The 20488-nt window shown below is 43.1% G+C and overlaps 1 protein-coding gene across 2 annotated transcripts in view; it reads right to left on the bottom strand.

Annotated features, from left to right (window-relative positions):
* Window positions 1–1732: 1732 nt before the first annotated feature.
* ATP1B4 (ATPase Na+/K+ transporting family member beta 4) overlaps window positions 1733–20488 on the bottom strand; it is a 69162-nt gene continuing 50406 nt past the window's right edge. Inside the window, exons 4-9 of one of the 2 annotated variants that reach the window (XM_069747188.1) lie at window positions 18424–18552; window positions 9535–9639; window positions 7132–7328; window positions 6826–6882; window positions 5951–6043; window positions 1733–2269 (exon numbers count right to left, since the gene is read on the bottom strand). In XM_069747188.1, the coding sequence (XP_069603289.1) occupies window positions 2111–2269; window positions 5951–6043; window positions 6826–6882; window positions 7132–7328; window positions 9535–9639; window positions 18424–18552 (740 nt within the window). In that variant the 3' untranslated portion in view covers window positions 1733–2110. The remainder of the gene's footprint in view (window positions 2270–5950; window positions 6044–6825; window positions 6883–7131; window positions 7329–9534; window positions 9640–18423; window positions 18553–20488) is intronic. The other variant, XM_069747189.1, reaches the window with a different exon arrangement.

Below are 20488 nucleotides of genomic sequence, written 5' to 3'. Positions count from 1 at the left end.
GGCATATCATTAACTACATACAGAAAATAAAGATTAAACCTCAAGATGGATTTCATCAACAGAGGTATTATTGTAATCGGTATAACGGCGCCGATCTGATACTGTCTGTAGGTTACTGTGCACAATCCTGCTGACAGGTTCCCTTTAAAAGTCTCCTCACCTTGGCATGTCAGGCTTGACATGTAACTCTCCACAAGGAGAAATGTTACCCCTTTGATTCTGGTCAAATGTGTCTCACCTAGCCAAACCACATCTCACGCTGTGCACAGACAAGGGCCAGTACCCAGAAACACAGTGTCTGCAAACTAATACTTTGGCTTTTTTAGGGTCTGTGCACATGTTGCGGATTTAACGCTGCGGATTTGCAGCAGTTTTCCATGCGTTGTACAGTACAATGTAAACCTATGGAAAACCAAATCCGCAGTGCACATGCTGCGGAAAATACCACGTGGAAACGCTGTGGTTTATTTTCCGCAGTGTTTTACACCTGTTCCATAATTGGAATCCGCAGGTGTGAAATCCGCACAATAATCGCGGTAAATTCGCAGGGCATTTTACCTGCGGATTTTTCAGAATCTGCGTAGAAAAATCTGCACACAAATCCGCGATGTGTAGACATACCCATAAGGCTACGTTCACATTTGCGGTGTTGGGCGCAGCGTCGTTGACGCATGCGTCATGCACCCCTATCTTTAACATGGGGGCGCATGGACATGCGCCGGTATGCGTTTTACGACACATGCGTCATATTGACGCACAGAGAGGGCGCAGAAAACGCTACTTGTAGCGTTTTCCCTGCGCCGAAATTCCTGCTCTGTACGATCTTATGACAACGCATGCGGCGCAAAATGCTGCATTGTGTACATGCGTTGTTGGTTGCGTCGCCGACGCTGCGCCAAACAACACAAATGTGAACGTTACCTAAGTCACGTGGCAAGGCTCGTTAGAGGGTCAATATTGCCTTTTAGGATTGCTGCTTACAATAGGTGGCACTAGAGTTCTAGTCCTCTTCCTCTCTGAAGAGACTATTAGCGTTTGCCGTAATGCGCATGGTTTCTGACCTCTGAAGTGGTTAAAAGTCGTTTTTATGACTGAAAGTTGGAAAATCAAACAGGAGATGTTTCTATTTTATATTTTTATTCCTATCAATGTATTGGAAGACTAGCATTGCTGCAGCAGAAAACATTAATGTGCTACGTACTCCCATAACCCTGCACAGATCTCACAAATAAAAATGGCTGGAAATTTACAAATTATCTGTGCATGAATAATGTAGAATATTACCCACTGATCACAACATCACACACAGAACAATAACATATCACATTAATACTTTGCCTCGTGTCCTAAAACGGTCTCATGGATGGAAGAACACCCATTGTTGCCCATAACAACCTGTTAACGTAAAGTTATTAATGCACCATAGGAACAAATTGACTGGTTTCTATTGGCAACATGGACAGGCGGTTATAGGACAAGGACCTCACAATGTGCTTAGAATAATACACAAATTCCTCTACATGAAGAACAGCGATGAGCAAAACATCTTTTACAGTGGGGTAGATTTATCAAAATGATCTGAAGGAAAACCTCTGTTGCCCATGGCAACCAATGACGACGCAGCTTTCATTTTACCGCAGCCTTAAACAATGAAAGCTGAACTGCTATTGGCAACAACAGCAGATTGGATCAGAGGCCCATTGACTTTTCGAAGGAAAAGCGAAATCTAAAATACATTTATAACTAAACAATATTTATTCTAAAGGGGTCTACAACAGTAACTCAATGTTAATACAATGGCTGACAGTAAAAATCTCCTTGATTGGCTATTCCTATGAACATGGACGGCGGCAGTGCGTGGTGGAAATCCAAAAGAAGCCCAGTGACTTGAAGCATGACTTTCTTATCTTACAGCCATATTTCTATGGTGCTCGTCACTCACTTGTGCATAAAGGCCAAGTCTATTAGATTTAGCACCCTGTGGTCTAGTAGGAGATGGAGTCATTCATTTAGGTTTCAGGATTGGTAAAACTGAGCGCTGTAATAGAGGAAAAGGAAGTAGTAGTCTGATAATGGCTACTTGTAGGTATCCTGAAGGCCTGAGGGCCATTCAGCCAATGTTCATTGTGAAGATGACTCTGCCCAGGAAGCGGTCCTTTTCATGATCGTTAACAATGTCTTGTCCATTGATTTGGCACTGTATGGTGACGTCATGATTAGGGATCACCTCTGTGAAATGCATGGCAACTAACGGTGAAGTGTAGTTTACCTAAAAGAGAAAAGCTGGTTAGCTATAATACAAGGAAAAATAAAATGCTAGATCGCTATCTCATCACACTTTCATAAAGTTCTGACTGGCACAAGTGTAACAGGTAATGGTCATTGGAAGACGCGTACAGGACATCTAGATGGAGCCACCATATGGCTGGATTAGACAGGTACAGTGTAGACAAGGTAAATGGGAACTGTACTTTCATTAAACTTTGCATAAATCAATATTACAAGCAAAATTAAAAAAAAGTTTATAATATATCTTATCAAAGGAATCCGATTCCTTCTTCACTTATGAGCCACTTCTTTCCGTTTCCTCCCGTTTCTATCCACATGGGAAAAGAAAAACAGCTCAAATTTGTCTTGCTCAGATAAGAGACTGCCAGCTTACTGAAGTGTTATGTGACAACCCATTCTACTCTGGGGAGAGGATGAGTGAGGAAACAGGCAGTGAGAGACACAGTAAGATCGGCCTGAGCTTTCTAACAAGTCTTTTACCTCACAACAGTGCTCGATTCATATCTACACTGATCACTACTGATGTGTAATTTCTTCTATGCTGCGGTTCAAGGGCTTGTTAACGCATTTCAATTTAGGAGGCAAGTACAAAGTGCAGCCAATCCTTAGGCTTTGGTCTTGTGCAGCACTTCAACACCTATAAATATTCCTAATGTATAGCCATGAAGGAAACGTATAAATTCACCAAAAAAACCAGCCTTCACACAGAAGCCATAAAGTAAAAAACTATATATAATCTTTATTAAGTTCAATATATCTAAAATCAGAATTAGGCGGGTAACATACCCAGAGCACAGAACAAACGGTGGGCAACCCAGAGCGGAAAAGTATCGTAAATCACATCCCAAATGTAAACAATATGACGTAACAAAGTGCCAATGTGCAGTTGATCACATACATACATACATACACATAATACAAGTATATAAAGGCAAGTAGTAAATAATATATTTACCAGATGGAGCGCTCCTGGGGACCCACCACACCCGACGCGCGTTTCGCACGAAACGCGCGTCGGGTGTGGTGGGTCCCCAGGAGCGCTCCATCTGGTAAATATATAATTTACTACTTGCCTTTATATACTTGTATTATGTGTATGTATGTATGTATGTGATCAACTGCACATTGGCACTTTGTTACGTCATATTGTTTACATTTGGGATGTGATTTACGATACTTTTCCGCTCTGGGTTGCCCACCGTTTGTTCTGTGCTCTGGGTATGTTACCCGCCTAATTCTGATTTTATATATATTGAACTTAATAAAGATTATATATAGTTTTTTACTTTATGGCTTCTGTGTGAAGGCTGGTTTTTTTGGTGAACTTGTGCAGCACTTGATGCTTGTCCAAGGTGTGGCTACTACCAATCCATTTCATAAATCTCAGCCTTTTTCTGGTTTATCATTTGAAATTAATCACAACTGGTTTATTGTATGGATGCATAGCTGATGCACAGTCATGACTGACTATCAATAATCAAGCAATTTGCACTTAATTTCTAATTCTACTTTGGAAACAATTGTTTGAAGCCACCTTCCATCATAATCACCTCCTTGCAGGAATAATCCAATCCCGGAATATAATAAATCATTCCCCCACAACCACCTAATGATAAAATGATACCCTGTTGTAGTGGTCATCTATAGTATAATCCCCCCACCAGCTTATAACGTTCCCCATTGCAATAACCAGCTGTCCCTTTCCTTAGATTATAATATCATATTCCCTGTTGCATATTATTTAATCAACTGTTGTGGCAGTACCAAACCTCCCTTGCAATAATCATTAGGCTGGGATTATAACAACACAACCCCTGCGAGCCATCCCTATCCTAGGAACAGAAAAAAACTTCATTTATTGGAAATAACCATTTAATTCCCCCCAGATTATAATATCCCATAGGGTGCACCCCTCTTGTATAGATAGATACTATTGATGAGCGAGTGTACTCGTTGCTCGGGTTTTCCTGAGCACGCTCGGGTGGTCTCCCGAGTATTTATGACTGCTCGGAGATTTAGTTTTCATCACCTCAGCTGAATGATTTACAGCTATTAGTCAGGCTGAGTACATGTGGGGGTTGCCCGGTTGCAATTTACATTTTCCACATCCCAAAAGATTCAGAGCATTGCTGTGACACTTTGCCTCATTAAATAAATAACCAGTTGAGTGATGCCACCTTTGTGACACAAAGAGATGCACACACACCATGGCACACTGACAGCCGCGCTCCACAACCTGAGTACTACAGTATTAATGATACTGAAGAATGTATGAGCAATCTCACCTGTTGTCACAGCTGGCCAATCTCCTGACACACAAGCACTGTGTTCCAGCAGATAGCATGAAGAGGCGTACTGCTGCATGGCCGTATTTTAGAGATTATGATGCAGCCGCAGATAATTTTCTTCTCTCAGCCCGCTTAATGTTTAGCCCCATTCTTCAGTATATTACTCCTCAACTCTACATGTACACCCCTAAACTGCAATATGTCATGAGCCTCCTCTATGTACAGCCCTATCCTGCAGACCATCACTCATCAGCCTCCTGTATGTACAGCCCCATCCTGCAGGACATCACTCATGAGCCTCCTCTATGTACAGCCCTATCCTGCAGACCACTCATCAGCCTCCTCTATGTGCATCCCCATCCTGCAGGACATCACTCATCAGCTTCCTCTATGTACATCTCTATCCTGCAGGACATCACTCATCAGCCTCCTCTATGTGCAGCCCCATCCTGCAGGACATCATTCATCAGCCTCCTCTATGTGCAGCCCCATCCTGCAGGACATCATCAGCCTCTATGTGCAGCCCAATCCTGCAGGACATCACTCATCAGCCTCCTCTATGTACAGCCCCATCATGAGGACATCATTTATCAGCCTCCTCTATGTGCAGCCCCATCCTGCAGGACATCATCAGCCTCTATGTGCAGCCCAATCCTGCAGGACATCACTCATCAGCCACCTCTATGTACAGCCCCATCCTGCAGGACATCATTTATCAGCCTCCTCTATGTGCAGCCCCATCCTGCAGGACATCATCAGCCTCTATGTGCAGCCCAATCCTGCAGGACATCACTCATCAGCCACCTCTATGTACAGCCCCATCCTGCAGGACATCACTCATCAGCCTCCTCTATGTGCAGCCCCATCCTGCAGGACATCATTTATCAGCCTCCTCTATGTGCAGCCCCATCCTGCAGGACATCATCAGCCTCTATGTGCAGCCCAATCCTGCAGGACATCACTCATCAGCCACCTCTATGTACAGCCCCATCATGAGGACATCATTTATCAGCCTCCTCTATGTGCAGCCCAATCCTGCAGGACATCACTCATCAGCCTCCTCTATGTACAGCCCCATCATGAGGACATCATTTATCAGCCTCTATGTGCAGCCCCATCCTGCAGGACATCATTTATCAGCCTCCTCTATATACAGGCCCATCCTGCAGTGCATTACTCTGCTTATCCCCTTACCATTGGAGGAAAACATGATGCCACATGTGAGCTAATAAACAAAAGTCCAAAATTATTCTTTAATTGTGTCCATGTTTAAATATCATTTGCCATAAAATTCAATCATGCACTACAATGAAACCAAGAGAATCATTGGCAGAAAAGTCTCTAAAATACCATTTAATAGAAATCATACTTACATGTGAAAGCTTGCCGTAGTAAGGGTAGTACATTAGGTCAAAGTAATTTTTTGGATAAAATGTAACTGGTCCTACATGACTATCATTTCCTTTCTAGTAAAGAGACAAAAACAGAGATGCAAATGCAATTATTACTGAAATGTTTCTATGTGTCTACTGCTATGCAATATGAGATAATGTTGCCCTACAATGTTTAAGTAATTCCTCCATAAAATGTCCAAATATCACCACATAGTGATTGTGTAACACTGCCCTGCATTTTTTATTAATGCAGCATCCATAGGTAATGTGCATTCTAGGTAACAGTCTTGTCCCTACCACAGGGCTCGGCCATGATATTATTATATTCCTTACAGATTGACATTTTTGACGTTTCACCAACCTAAGAATTGGCCTTTGCAGGGTTGTTTTTTTGGCAAACCATGTTAAGTGATCAGCCATTGATGCAACTAAAGTTCCAGCTGTTGTACTATATTCTTTTCTGGATGTATCTAGAAGTCATTGAGGTTTTTCATGTTGTATGTCTGGATATTGATTGCAGGCTTGATTAAAAATAATAATCTTTATATAGAGCCCATTTATTCCTCACAATTTTAGATTTGGGAAAGTAACAAAAGTAAAAAAAAAAAAAAAACAGATAACCAAAACAAAAGAACAGTGAGGTAAATGAGGTTCCTGCACATAAGAGCTTACAATCTACATAAAATGGGACAGACATTGGACTTAGAAATAATTCCGTCCGGTATTTCATCTGGCTGAAGCACAGATCAGGACACTTAAGGAAGGTAATCCTACAAGAAACAGCTCAGGTAACCGTGTATTCAGCAACAAAAATACAAAGGTTCGTAAATTGACAGCTAACGCATTTTACTTACGTAGGATCCACAGGACACAAATATTGGCGTTCCAAAACCGGCTTTAAACCCAACAATCTAGGAGGAAAATAAACTTTGAGTTTCACATAATAATAAACATTGCCTATAGTTTCACAGCCTTACCGTTATAACCCCGGAGTTTTCTGAAGGATTCTACCCATGATTACACTTACACATTCACTCTATATATTCTATTCTAATAGTCTATTTCATTCTAAGTGTAAAGTCAATTTTTCTGTCCCGTCTGAGTAAGGCTCCACTGCTCTTTAATTAACATGTCATTGTTTCACCTTTACTTAGTTTTACCCGGTTCATCTTTAGTAAGATACACGGTTTCCCACGAGAAAAGCCAAAACTTGGGTCCCCAATTCCAGAACAGTTCTTCAGCAGTGAGCGGCGGAACTGACAGGCTTTCCTTTCCTCATGTTCCTCCCCATCTTGAAGGAAGTATTGTCCAGGCGTGCATTCCACATTAGTAGCCATTTGCTTGCCATCATCATAGTCTAATATAGAAGAAAACATATGACAAACACACACATATATATATATATCTCATGAATGAAATCCTTGTATCAGGTTGTTTTTAAGTCCAAGATTACATGCTGATTAAACAGTTTGTCTCAAGCAATATACATTAGCAGGATAGGTAATAAATATATGGCTGTTGGACGTTCATCTGCTGTGACTCCCACCTATGGCCACGTTCACACATTCAGGATTTGGTCAGTATTTTACCTCAGTATTTGTAAGCCAAAACCAGGAGTGGGTGAGAAATCCAGAAGTGGTGCATATGGTACCTCCAGTGGGTCTTATATCTACATGAAGAGTACTGGGGCCCCAGAGCTATTCAAAAACACCAAACCCTTAAGATGGCACCAATGAGAATGATACGCAGAATACATTTATTATGCAGTTCATACTGAGATTTGAAAAAAAAAAAAAAAAACTAAATGTACACTAGTAGAACTGCAATTTTTCCAAATGTTTCAAAGGGGATGGCCTGCTTAAAAAAAATATGTTAAAGGGAAGCTATCATCAGTAAATGACGTGTTTCACACACAGTCTACAACGTCTGGGTAGTGGACTGTGGCCCACCGAAGGAATGACCTTGGGGGGTGGGAGGCCCAATCCTGCACAGGGGCCCACTGGAGGAAACACCTTGGTGGGTGAGAGGCCCACTCCTGCACAGGAGCCCACCGGAGGAATCACCTAGGGGGTGAGAGGCCCACTCCTGTACAGGGGCCCACTGGAGGAATCACCTAGGGGGTGGGTGGCCCACTCCTGCACAGGGGCCCACCGGAGGAATCACCTCAAGGGGTGGGAGGCCCACTCCTGCACAGGGGCCCACCAGATGAATCACCTAGGGGGTGGGAGGCTCACTCCTGCACAGGGGCCCACCAAAGGAATCATCTAGGGGGTGGGAGGCCCACTCCTGCACAGGGGCCCACCGGAGGAATCACCTAGGGGGTGGGAGGCCCACTCCTGCACAGGGGCCCACCGGAGGAATCACCTAGGGGGTGGGAGGCCCACTCCTGCACAGGGGTCCACCAGAGGAATCACCTAGGGGGTGGGAGGCCCACTCTTGCACAGGGGCCCACTGGAGGAATCACCTAGGGGGTGGGAGGCCCACTCCTGCACAGGGGCCCACCAGATGAATCACCTAGGGGGTGGGAGGCTCACTCCTGCACAGGGGCCCACCAAAGAATCATCTAGGGGGTGGGAGGCCCACTCCTGCACAGGGGCCCACCGGAGGAATCACCTAGGGGGTGGGAGGCCCACTCCTGCACAGGGGTCCACCGGAGGAATCACCTAGGGGGTGGGAGGCCCACTCCTGCACAGGGGCCCACTGGAGGAATCACCTAGGGGGTGGGAGGCCCACTCCTGCACAGGGGCCCACCAGAGGAATCACCTAGGGGGTGGGAGGCCCACTCCTGCACAGGGGCCCACTGGAGGAATCACCTAGGGGGTGGGAGGCCCACTCCAGCACAGGGGCCCACCGGAGGAATCACCTCAAGGGGTGGGAGGCCCACTCCTGCACAGGGGCCCACTGGAGGAATCACCTAGGGGGTGGGAGGCCCACTCCTGCACAGGGGTCCACTAGAAGAATCACCTCAAGGGGTGGGAGGCCCACTCCTGCGCAGGGGCCCCCGGAGGAATCACCTTGGGGGGTGGGAGGCCCACTTCTGCACAGGGACCCACCGGAGGAATCACTCTTTTCCTCCTTAAGCCAGTCCGATACTGATCACCATCCAAGATCGCTGTTCACTTCTGTAGATTTGCAGATGATCTGAGTCTTTTAAGCTTAGGTTGGATGCTAAAATATGTCTGTGTTTTTACCATATGAATCCAACTTATCACATTTTCATGAGACACTTTGGTTGCATTAGTAAGATTCTTCTCCGGGTTCAGTATTACAAAATTGAAGAAGTAAAGGAAGTTAAATAAATTTTGATGGAAAATATAAATAGATGAGAAATAGCAGAGCACTAGACAAGCCTTTCCTAATACAGCATGTCCCTAATCACTCCCCAGTAGGGTGGACAGTTGGGAGCAGCAGGGATTGCTTCTTGTTTTCTTACTTCTATATGGATAAGGTCTGTACGGTACAATTCCTACTGGCGTGCGCCATGTCTTTTTCTATATGTATTAGTTATAACTCAATATAACAATGATCATGTCAAAGCAATTTCATATGACAAATCATTTCACCTTCCAGAAATGTGTGCAGACTTTTGGCGTACGACGACCACGTGTCCTTCTCTGAAGCATTAAACGTATAATGAAGTCCAGGTTCCAGTGGCCTGATTGTTACACCTGTAAAATACATTCCATATCGTCATCATCAACCATAAGAATTACATAATAAAGTTATATTTGACATAATAGCCAAATTACATCACTTGCTGTTTTATTTGACTTTTTTTTAGGCTCATGTACGTTACATAAATACAATATTTTTTTTATGCACAACAGTTATCTTGAGGCCACTTAGAGATTATATAGTTTAAAAGGAATCCGTTATGTAAAATAACGCTATTAACGTGCAGATATAGGGTTAATCTGCAAGTTAATAGTATTCTGAGAGCCCCACTGCCGGGAGAAGATGAACTCTATTCCCTCCAGCAGCATTCGGCTTCCGGTCACAGGGGTGGTGCTGGTAAGATTTCAGTCACCGCTCAGTGTATAGACTGCCGGCCCTACTGATGAGCTGCTGTCAGTCAGTGCCGGGGGCGCAGTTACAGCTGCTGCTCTCTATATACTTGAGCGGTGACTGAAACCTTGCCGACACCATCCCTGTGACTGGAAGTTGAACGCTGCCGGAGGGAATAAAAGGTCATCTCCTCCCGGCAGTGGGGCTCTCAGTGCCAGTGCCGGATGGTGTCAAAACACTATTAACCTGAAGATTAAACCCATAAAAAAGCATTATTTTATATGACAGGTTCCCTTAAATGTAAAGAATAGTCTGCAGTTGCATTTCCCTCTGTGGGTAAGGATGGAGGCATTATTGTTTCAATTTGTTGCTTTTAAAAAATAATATCCCCTGATTTTTTCACTTTGACATGTCATTGTAACAAAGTGAGGAGTTATGCATTCTGGGTTTATTTTTATAATTGTAATGAATTTAGGTAATATTTTAGAGATTTGCTTTTATTTAGACATTAAATAGACTTCTTGTCAAAACAGCAATTTACAGTATCTTGAAAAAGTATTCATAGCCAATAAACTTTTCCACATTGTTTCATGTTACACCCACCAACTGAAATGGTTTTATTGGGATTTTCTGTGATATATCAACACAATGTGGCAAGCATTTGTGAAGTGTAAAGGAGATACAAGGTTTTCTATATATTTTAAAAATATAAATCTGAAAATTGTGATGTGCATTTGTCTTAAGCCCCCTTGTAGTCTTATACTTTGTAGGATCATCTTTGTCTGCAATTCCTGCTATACATCTTTTGGGGTATGTATTTACCAGCTTTTCATATCTAGAGGCTAACATTTTTTCCCATTCTTCTTTGCAAATTAGCTCTATCTCCATGAGATTGGATGGAGGCGTCTGTGAACAGGAATTTTTAAGTCTTGTCACAGGTTCTTGATGGGATTTAGGTCTGGGCTTTGACTGGGCTATTCACACACATGAATATGTTTTTATCTAACCCATTCCTTGTAGCTCTGGCAGTTTGTTTAGGATCGTTGGAAATGATGCCCAGTAGTGTGTGTGGCCTCCACGTGCCTGTATGACCTCCCGACAACGCCTGGGCATGCTCCTGATGAGGCGGCAGATGGTCTCCTGAGGGATCTCCTCCCAGACCTGGACTAAAGCATCCGCAAACTCCTGGACAGTCTATGGTGCAACATGACTTTGGTGGATGGTGCGAAACATGATGTCCCAGATGTGTTCAATCGGATTCAGGTCTGGGGAACGGGCGGGCCAGTCCATAGCTTCAATGCCTTCATCTTGCAGGAACTGCTGACACACTCCAGCCACATGAGGTCTGGCATTGTCCTGCATTAGGAGGAACCCAGGGCCAACCCCACCAGCATATGGTCTCACAAGGGGTCCACGTCTCCTGGTGTACTGACCTGTCTTCTGGTAGCGCCTCCAGCCTCTGGACACTACGCTGACAGACACAGCAAACCTTGCCACAGCTCGCATTGATGTGCCATCCTGGATGAGCTGCACTACCTCAGCCACTTGTGTGGGCTGTAGAGTCCGTTTCATGCTACCACAAGTGTGAAAGCACAACCAACATTCAAAAGTGACCAAAACATCAGCCAGAAAGCATTGGCACTGAGATGTGGTCTGTGGTCCCCACCTGCAGAAACACTTATTTATTGTGTGTGTCTTGATAATTGCCAATAATTTCCATCTGTTGTCTATTCCATTTGCACCACAGCATGTGAAATTGATTGTCAAACAGTGTTGCTTCCTAAGTGGACAGTTTGATTTCACAGAAGTTTGATTTACTCGGAGTTATATTCTGTTGTTTAAGTGTTCCCTTTATTTTTTTGAGCAGTGTATTTATCTTTATCCATCTTCCCATTAACTTCGACCAGCTTCCCTGCCCCTGTTGAAGAAAGCATCCCCATAACACTGCTGCCATCACCATGTTTACCAGTGGGGATGATATTTTCAGGATCATGTACAGCGTTAGTTTTCCCCCACACATAGCGCTTTGCATTTAGCCCAAAAAGTTATTTTGGTCTAATTGACCAGAGCACCTTCTTCCATGTGCTCACTGTGTCCCCTAAATGGCTGTTTGCAAATTGCAAATGGGTCTTCTTATGGTTTGCTTTCAAAAATGGCTTTCATCTTGCCACTCTTACATTAAGGGCAGATTTGTGGAGCACACAACTAACAGTTGTCCTGTGGACTGATTCTCCCACCTGAGCTGTGGATCTCCGCAGCTCATCCAGAGTGACCATAGACCTCTTGGCTGCTTCTCTAATAAATGCTCTTCTTGCTTGGAATGTCAGTTTAGATGGACAGCCAATTCTTGGTAGGTTTGCAGTATTGACATACTCCTTCCATGTTTGGATGATAAATTGAGCAGTGCTCCATGAGATGTTCAGAGCCTGGGCCTTTAACTTTTTTTTTTTTACCTAGCCATGCCTTGCTCTTCTCCACAACTTTATTCCTGACCTGTCTGTTGTGTTCCTTGGTTTTCATGATGCTGTTTGATCCCTCATTTCTCAAAAAAACCTCGGAGGCCTTTACTATAGTTATACTGAGAAAAAAAAAACACAGGTGGAATTTACTAATGAAGACCATTGGGCACTCAGGGTTTTATTAAGGGGTATTAGAATATAGGGAGCTGAAAACAACTGCACATCACAATTTTCAGATTTAAAATCTTTTCTCTGCAATTGTGAACTTTAAGGAAATTCTGTCTGCAGGTATTTGCTGTCTGAAAGCAGCAAAATATAGGGTAAGAAAGGCTGATTCCAGTAATGTACAGTGACAAGCAAAAGGGTAACAATGTTTTGTACTTTTGGCTCCATAAGGGTACATTTCCACAGTCCATTTCGGCAGTACCCTCTGCCCAAAGCGCTGTCGGCTTTTGTACGTGCGGTGATTCCGCATGTGTTCATTGAACACATGCGGAATCACCGCATCCTATACATAGGAAGGTGATATTTATCTTGCGGAGACTGAGCGTCTCTGCAAGATAAATAGACATGCTGCAGTCTAGAAAGACGAGCCGCATGTGCCTATACGCAGGTCTGCCATCTGCGTCTTTGTACTTATAGTGGATATGTGATTTCATAAAATCCCATCCACTATGTTGTAACATCTGGACGCTGCGGCTGTACGCAGCATCCAATCCGCAGCAAATACTGAACATGGAAACATAGCCTTACTCATCATCCACTACTGCTTCGAATGTGAGACTGACATCATTTTATAGACAGTTATCTTGGCTATCTCATACATACACAGTTAGGGCCAGAAATATTTGGACAGTGACACAATTTTCGCGAGTTGGGCTCTGCATGCCACCACATTGGATTTGAAATGAAACCTCTACAACAGAATTCAAGTGCAGATTGTAATGTTTAATTTGAAGGGTTGAACAAAAATATCTGATAGAAAATGTAGGAATTGTACACATTTCTTTACAAACACTCCACATTTTAGGAGGTCAAAAGTAATTGGACAAATAAACATAACCCAAACAAAATATTTTTATTTTCAATATTTTGTTGCAAATCCTTTGGAGGCAATCACTGCCTTAAGTCTGGAACCCATGGACATCACCAAACGCTGGGTTTCCTCCTTCTTAATGCTTTGCCAGGCCTTTACAGCCGCAGCCTTCAGGTCTTGCTTGTTTGTGGGTCTTTCCGTCTTAAGTCTGGATTTGAGCAAGTTAAATGCATGCTCAATTGGGTTTAGATCTGGAGATTGACTTGGCCATTGCAGAATGTTCCACTTTTTGGCACTCATGAACTCCTGGGTAGCTTTGGCTGTATGCTTGGGGTCATTGTCCATCTGTACTATGAAGCGCCGTCCAATCAACTTTGCAGCATTTGGCTGAATCTGGGCTGAAAGTATATCCCGGTACACTTCAGAATTCATCCGGCTACTCTTGTCTGCTCTTATGTCATCAATAAACACAAGTGACCCAGTGCCATTGAAAGCCATGCATGCCCATGCCATCACGTTGCCTCCACCATGTTTTACAGAGGATGTGGTGTGCCTTGGATCATGTGCCGTTCCCTTTCTTCTCCAAACTTTTTTCTTCCCATCATTCTGGTACAGGTTGATCTTTGTCTCATCTGTCCATAGAATACTTTTCCAGAACTGAGCTGGCTTCTTGAGGTGTTTTTCTGCAAATTTAACTCTGGCCTGTCTATTTTTGGTATTGATGAATGGTTTGCATCTAGATGTGAACCCTTTGTATTTACTGTCATGGAGTCTTCTCTTTACTGTTGACTTAGAGACAGATACACCCACTTCACTGAGAGTGTTCTGGACTTCAGTTGATGTTGTGAACGGGTTCTTCTTCACCAAATTAAGTACGCGGCGATCATCCACCACTGTTGTCATCCGTGGACGCCCAGGCCTTTTTGAGTTCCCAAGCTCACCAGTCAATTCCTTTTTTCTCAGAATGTACCCAACTGTTGATTTTGCTACTCCAAGCATGTCTGCTATCTCTCTGATGGATTTTTTCTTTTTTTTCAGCCTCAGGATGTTCTGCTTCACCTCAATTGAGAGTTCCTTTGACCGCATGTTGTCTGCTCACAGCAACAGCTTCCAAATGCAAAACCACACACCTGGAATCCACCCCTGACCTTTTAACTACTTCATTGATTACAGGTTAACGAGGGAGACGCCTTCAGAGTTAATTGCAGCCCTTAGAGTCCATTGTCCAATTACTTTTGGTCCCTTGAAAAAGAGGACGCTATGCATTACAGAGCTATGATTCCTAAACCCTTTCTCCGATTTGGATGTGGAAACTATCATATTGCAGCTGGGATTGTGCACTTTCAGCCCATATTATATATATATAATTGTATTTCTGAACATGTTTTTGTAAACAGCTAAAATAACAAAACTTGTGTCACTGTCCAAATATTTCTGACCCTAACTGTATTTGACTTGCAACTATTTATTTTGTTACAGTTTTGCTCCTGGTGGTGGAAAAATCTTTTTCTTCTTGTATGCTACAAATTACAACTGTACTCACATTCCCTATTAGCTCAGTGTGTTATTAAGCTGATTCCCAATCAAAAGGTCGCTGGCTTGATTCGTGGAGCAGCCAAGAAGAAGATTTCCGAAGAAAAGCAGTAGTGGATAATGAGATATGGAGCCTTAGGCTGCCGTCACACTAGCAGTATTTGGTCAGTATTTTACATCAGTATTTGTAAGCCAAAACCAAGAGTGGGTGATAAATACAGAAGTGGTGCATATGTTTCTATTATACTTTTCCTCTAATTGTTCCACTCCTGGGTTTGGCTTACAAATACTGCTGTAAAATACTGACCAAATACTGCTAGTGTGACGGCAGCCTTAGAGTTAAAAGTTCGAAACATTGTTACCCTTTTGCTCGTCACTGTATCACTTACTGCTTGGTGCAGTTTTGATAGAATTTCTGTTTCCTTATATGTTGTAGATGTAGTCGTGGTCAGAGCTGTGTATAACCACGCCCACACCCCTGATTGGTAGCAGTTTCCTCTGTACACTGTACATTGTAAGCAAGCTGCCAATCAGTGGTGGAGGCGGGGTTACACAGATTAGCCTGACTGACCTGCATGTGAGATCTAGTCCAGCAGTGATAATCTCCTGCTGATAAAACATTGACTGTATTTTAACTACAACACACAGCCTGATAAGTGACACATCCCTGGAATCAGGCTCTCTGTCCTATATTATGCTACTCTGAGTCTAAACAGAAAGAACCTGCTGACGGATTTCCATTAAGAGGGTTGCCTCATAAAGAGGATTCCACCTGGTGAAACCTGCCTGCACAGTCAGCTAATTGCCATTTACCCAAGCTCTAGCATCCCTGGCTGGCAATCAGCTGTTATTACACAAGGATGCTATACAGCTGGCCGTATACTTTCCAAGAAGCCGCCATGTAGTATTACATTCTGACTATTCAAATGAAGCCCATCGTGTATTATTAGACCAGAAATGGCTATTACTTATGGCTTCCCACTCACAGAGGGGTCCCCAGCAGAGGCCCTCTCCTTTATGACATTCATACATCCTAAACATTGGGATCATTTTTATGTATGAACAACTAATTTCATCCATCTTAAACTGAATCATGCCAATAACTGTTACATGTAAACCTGCCTGTACTTTCCATCTCCCGCAACCAGTCATTGAGGACCACCGTGAGATGCAGAATATAGAGTCCTCGGAAATGTTCTCAGGAAGTGAAGTCACTGAGATATGGTTACTCGGCAAGGTCACTCATCTGAATGTAGACACATTGCAGAGAGGGAGTTCATGAGGTCAGTCCCAGAGCCCTGCGCCATCCCATCTATGATGATCCAGGGGAATGTAGAATGCCCTTTTAACATGGCCAATAAACCCCGGGCTAAAAATGAATCCCTAGTTCAGAAATAGGAACAAGTAGCATTGCGATGGTGCAAACAAGGCAAATGTTCCGATTACACGTGAACACCAATGTGAACCCGTAGGAGTGATGGAATAAAAGGTGTTATATTCCCTCCGGCTATGCTGAATTCGGCAGTATAATATTCATTCTGCAGCACTTACTGCTTTTCAGGGGATTCATATCTTAGAAGTTCCCGTGTATACAGTGGGGCAAAAAAGTATTTAGTCAGTCAGCAATAGTGCAAGTTCCACCACTTAAAAGGATGAGAGGCGTCTGTAATTTACATCATAGGTAGACCTCAACTATGGGAGACAAACTGAGAAAAAAAAATCCAGAAAATCACATTGTCTGTTTTTTTATCATTTTTTTTGCATATTATGGTGGAAAATAAGTATTTGGTCAGAAACAAACAATCAAGATTTCTGGCTCTCACAGACCTGTAACTTCTTCTTTAAGAGTCTCCTCTTTCCTCCACTCATTACCTGTAGTAATGGCACCTGTTTAAACTTGTTATCAGTATAAAAAGACACCTGTGCACACCCTCAAACAGTCTGACTCCAAACTCCACTATGGTGAAGACCAAAGAGCTGTCAAAGGACACCAGAAACAAAATTGTAGCCCTGCACCAGGCTGGGAAGACTGAATCTGCAATAGCCAACCAGCTTGGAGTGAAGAAATCAACAGTGGGAGCAATAATTAGAAAATGGAAGACATACAAGACCACTGATAATCTCCCTCGATCTGGGGCTCCACGCAAAATCCCACCCCGTGGGGTCAGAATGATCACAAGAACGGTGAGCAAAAATCCCAGAACCACGCGGGGGGACCTAGTGAATGAACTGCAGAGAGCTGGGACCAATGTAACAAGGCCTACCATAAGTAACACACTACGCCACCATGGACTCAGATCCTGCAGTGCCAGACGTGTCCCACTGCTTAAGCCAGTATATGTCCAGGCCCGTCTGAAGTTTGCTAGAGAGCATTTGGATGATCCAGAGGAGTTTTGGGAGAATGTCCTATGGTCTGATGAAACCAAACTGGAACTGTTTGGTAGAAACACAACTTGTCGTGTTTGGAGGAAAAAGAATACTGAGTTGCATCCATCAAACACCATACCTACTGTAAAGCATGGTGGTGGAAACATCATGCTTTGGGGCTGTTTCTCTGCAAAGGGGCCAGGATGACTGATCCGGGTACATGAAAGAATGAATGGGGCCATGTATCGTGAGATTTTGAGTGCAAACCTCCTTCCATCAGCAAGGGCATTGAAGATGAAACGTGGCTGGCTCTTTCAACAAGACAATGATCCAAAGCACACCGCCAGGGCAACGAAGGAGTGGCTTTGTAAGAAGCATTTCAAGGTCCTGGAGTGGCCTAGCCAGTCTCCAGATCTCAACCCTATAGAAAACCTTTGGAGGGAGTTGAAAGTCCGTGTTGCCAAGCGAAAAGCCAAAAACATCACTGCTCTAGAGCAGATCTGCATGGAGGAATGGGCCAACATACCAACAACAGTGTGTGGCAACCTTGTGAAGACTTACAGAAAACGTTTGACCTCTGTCATTGCCAACAAAGGATATATTACAAAGTATTGAGATGAAATTTTGTTTCTGACCAAATACTTATTTTCCACCATAATATGCAAATAAAATGTTAAAAAAACAGACAATGTGATTTTCTGGATTTTTTTTTCTCAGTTTGTCTCCCATAGTTGAGGTCTACCTATGATGTAAATTACAGACGCCTCTCATCTTTTTAAGTGGTGGAACTTGCACTATTGCTGACTGACTAAATACTTTTTTGCCCCACTGTATGTAGTTTACCAACCAGACTATGGCGAGTGCTCCGAGGAGAAGTGGATTCTGTGCGGCGCTACAATTCTAGAATATTGGAGTTCATGGTAACATCGAGCAATCAAGCCAGTCCGGTGCTTACCACACTACACCAGCTCCATCTGCAAACCCGAGATCAAACACAGATGTACAACATTAAAAGATTATTTCATGACCACCATCAAAGACATATAACTTACCAGGTGGAAAAACTCTGTCTCTGTATGTAGGCACATAGGGGCTTATTGTAAGGAGCAGTCCGTATATACATAACGCAAACATCCCAGTTAGAAATGCATAAAGTAGAAAGTAAAATAGAAGTATGAGAGCTGCAAAAGAAAACAACAGAAATATGAAAATAAATATGAGACCATGAAAGAAAAAAAGATCAGAGATTTCACAGACACAGAATTTCCATCATTTTCTCCCCTGTTCAGATTTTGAACAGAAAAGCAGAGATTAGACAGTAGATCTCTATAGAGAGGAGCCAGTTTAGTCTATAAGTCCTTAAAGAAGCCCTCCTCCTCCTCCCATCAAAGCATTTATCCTCTTAATATATTGCAATCATCATATTATACAGCACTGTGAACCTACAATTGCTCATTTTGCCTTTCTACCCAGATAATTCTTCAGTTTTCTCTGCTTTGTGTAGAAAATGGAAGTCTCTTGTCATTTATCATCCCTCCTTCCAAATCCTGACCCTGCTGCTCCCTCCTCCACCTTCCAGGGACTTTTGCAGTGACTTATGACTTGTACAGGGAAAATTGACCTCCTGTTTTTACATAGAGTTTAGAAGGATTCAGCAAGTCAGTTTTTAATCATGTAATGTAATAGACCAAATGGAATAGAGAAAAATATACTACATAGAAAGGCAAAGTGAGCAATTGTAAGTGCTTAGTGCTATATAATATGAGTTTAATATATTAAGAGGATAACGATATTGATTGCAATGCTTCTTTAATCAATAATCAATATGATCCTAACTGAAAGAAAAATCATACAAAAAAAGATTGTAAGGCCATAAGACACAATGTAGCCTACCAATGTAAGGGAGGGGGGAGGAAAGCTCTTAGCACTGAATATATATCCTACAAGAAAAGCACGGAGTCAAAGATCCACCAATTACGGTAATAAACCATAAAGTTTATTGAAAGTTGCAAAAATGGGAGCAAACGTCTACTATATAATTGTCTAAGGTCTACTTCCGTCTTTCTGTCTGTCCTTCTGTCTTTCTTTCTGTCACGGAAATCCCAAGTCACTGATTGGCCGCGGCAAAAAGGCCACGACCAATCAGCGATGGGCACAGTCCGGCCGCAAAATGGCCGCTCCTTACTCCCCGCAGTCAGTGCCCGCTCCATACTCCCTCCCCAGTCAGCGCTCACACAGGGTTAATGGCAGCGTTAACGGACCGTGTTATGCTGCGGTGTAACGCAGTCCGTTAACGCTGTTATTAACCCTGTGTGACCAAATTTTTACTATTGATGCTGCCTATGCGGTATCAATAGTAAAAAGATCTAATGTTAAAAATAATAAAAAAAATAAAAAATCATCATATACTCACCTTCCGTGGGCCCCCGGATCCAGCCGAGGCCTTTCCCGCTCCTTGTGACGTTCCGGTGACCGGTCCATGCATTGCGGTCTTGCGAGATGATGCACTCTTGGGACCGGAGCATCGGTAAACGCCTCGGCTGGATCCGGGGACTCCGGAAGGTGAGTATATAACTTTTTTATTTTAATTCTTTTGGAGATATGGTGCCCACATTGCTATATACTACGTGGGCTCTGTTAGATACTGCGTGGGCTGTGTTATATACTACATCTCTGTGCTATATACTATATGGGCTGTGCTATATACTATGTGGCTGTGATATATTACGTGGCTGGGCAATATACTACATTGCTGTGCTCTATACTACGTGGCCTGGGTTATATACTGCATGGGCAGTGTTATATACTACGTCTACGTCTGTTATATACTACGTGGCTGGGCAATATACTAGGTATCTGTGCTATATACTACATGGCTGTAAACTACATACATATTCTAGAATACCCAATGCGTTAGAATCGGGCCACCATCTAGTATATAAATAGTGGTAAAATCAGAGTTGAAGGTTCAGGTGTGAAAGGGGGACGAGGTCTGCACACACCAAGTGTCTGCACATACTGATGACCCTAAGGAACAATTTCAACCAAATATAGTGTAAAAGAAAACCATAAATACTTGCAAAAAAGGGAAAAATCACTTTGCAAACGGTTAGTGTA

The sequence above is a fragment of the Ranitomeya imitator genome, chromosome 2 (assembly GCF_032444005.1).
Source record: "Ranitomeya imitator isolate aRanImi1 chromosome 2, aRanImi1.pri, whole genome shotgun sequence".
NCBI classification, from domain to species: domain Eukaryota; kingdom Metazoa; phylum Chordata; class Amphibia; order Anura; family Dendrobatidae; genus Ranitomeya; species Ranitomeya imitator.
Note: the sequence above shows the minus strand (reverse complement) of the source record. Positions and strands in the feature narration are given on the sequence as shown.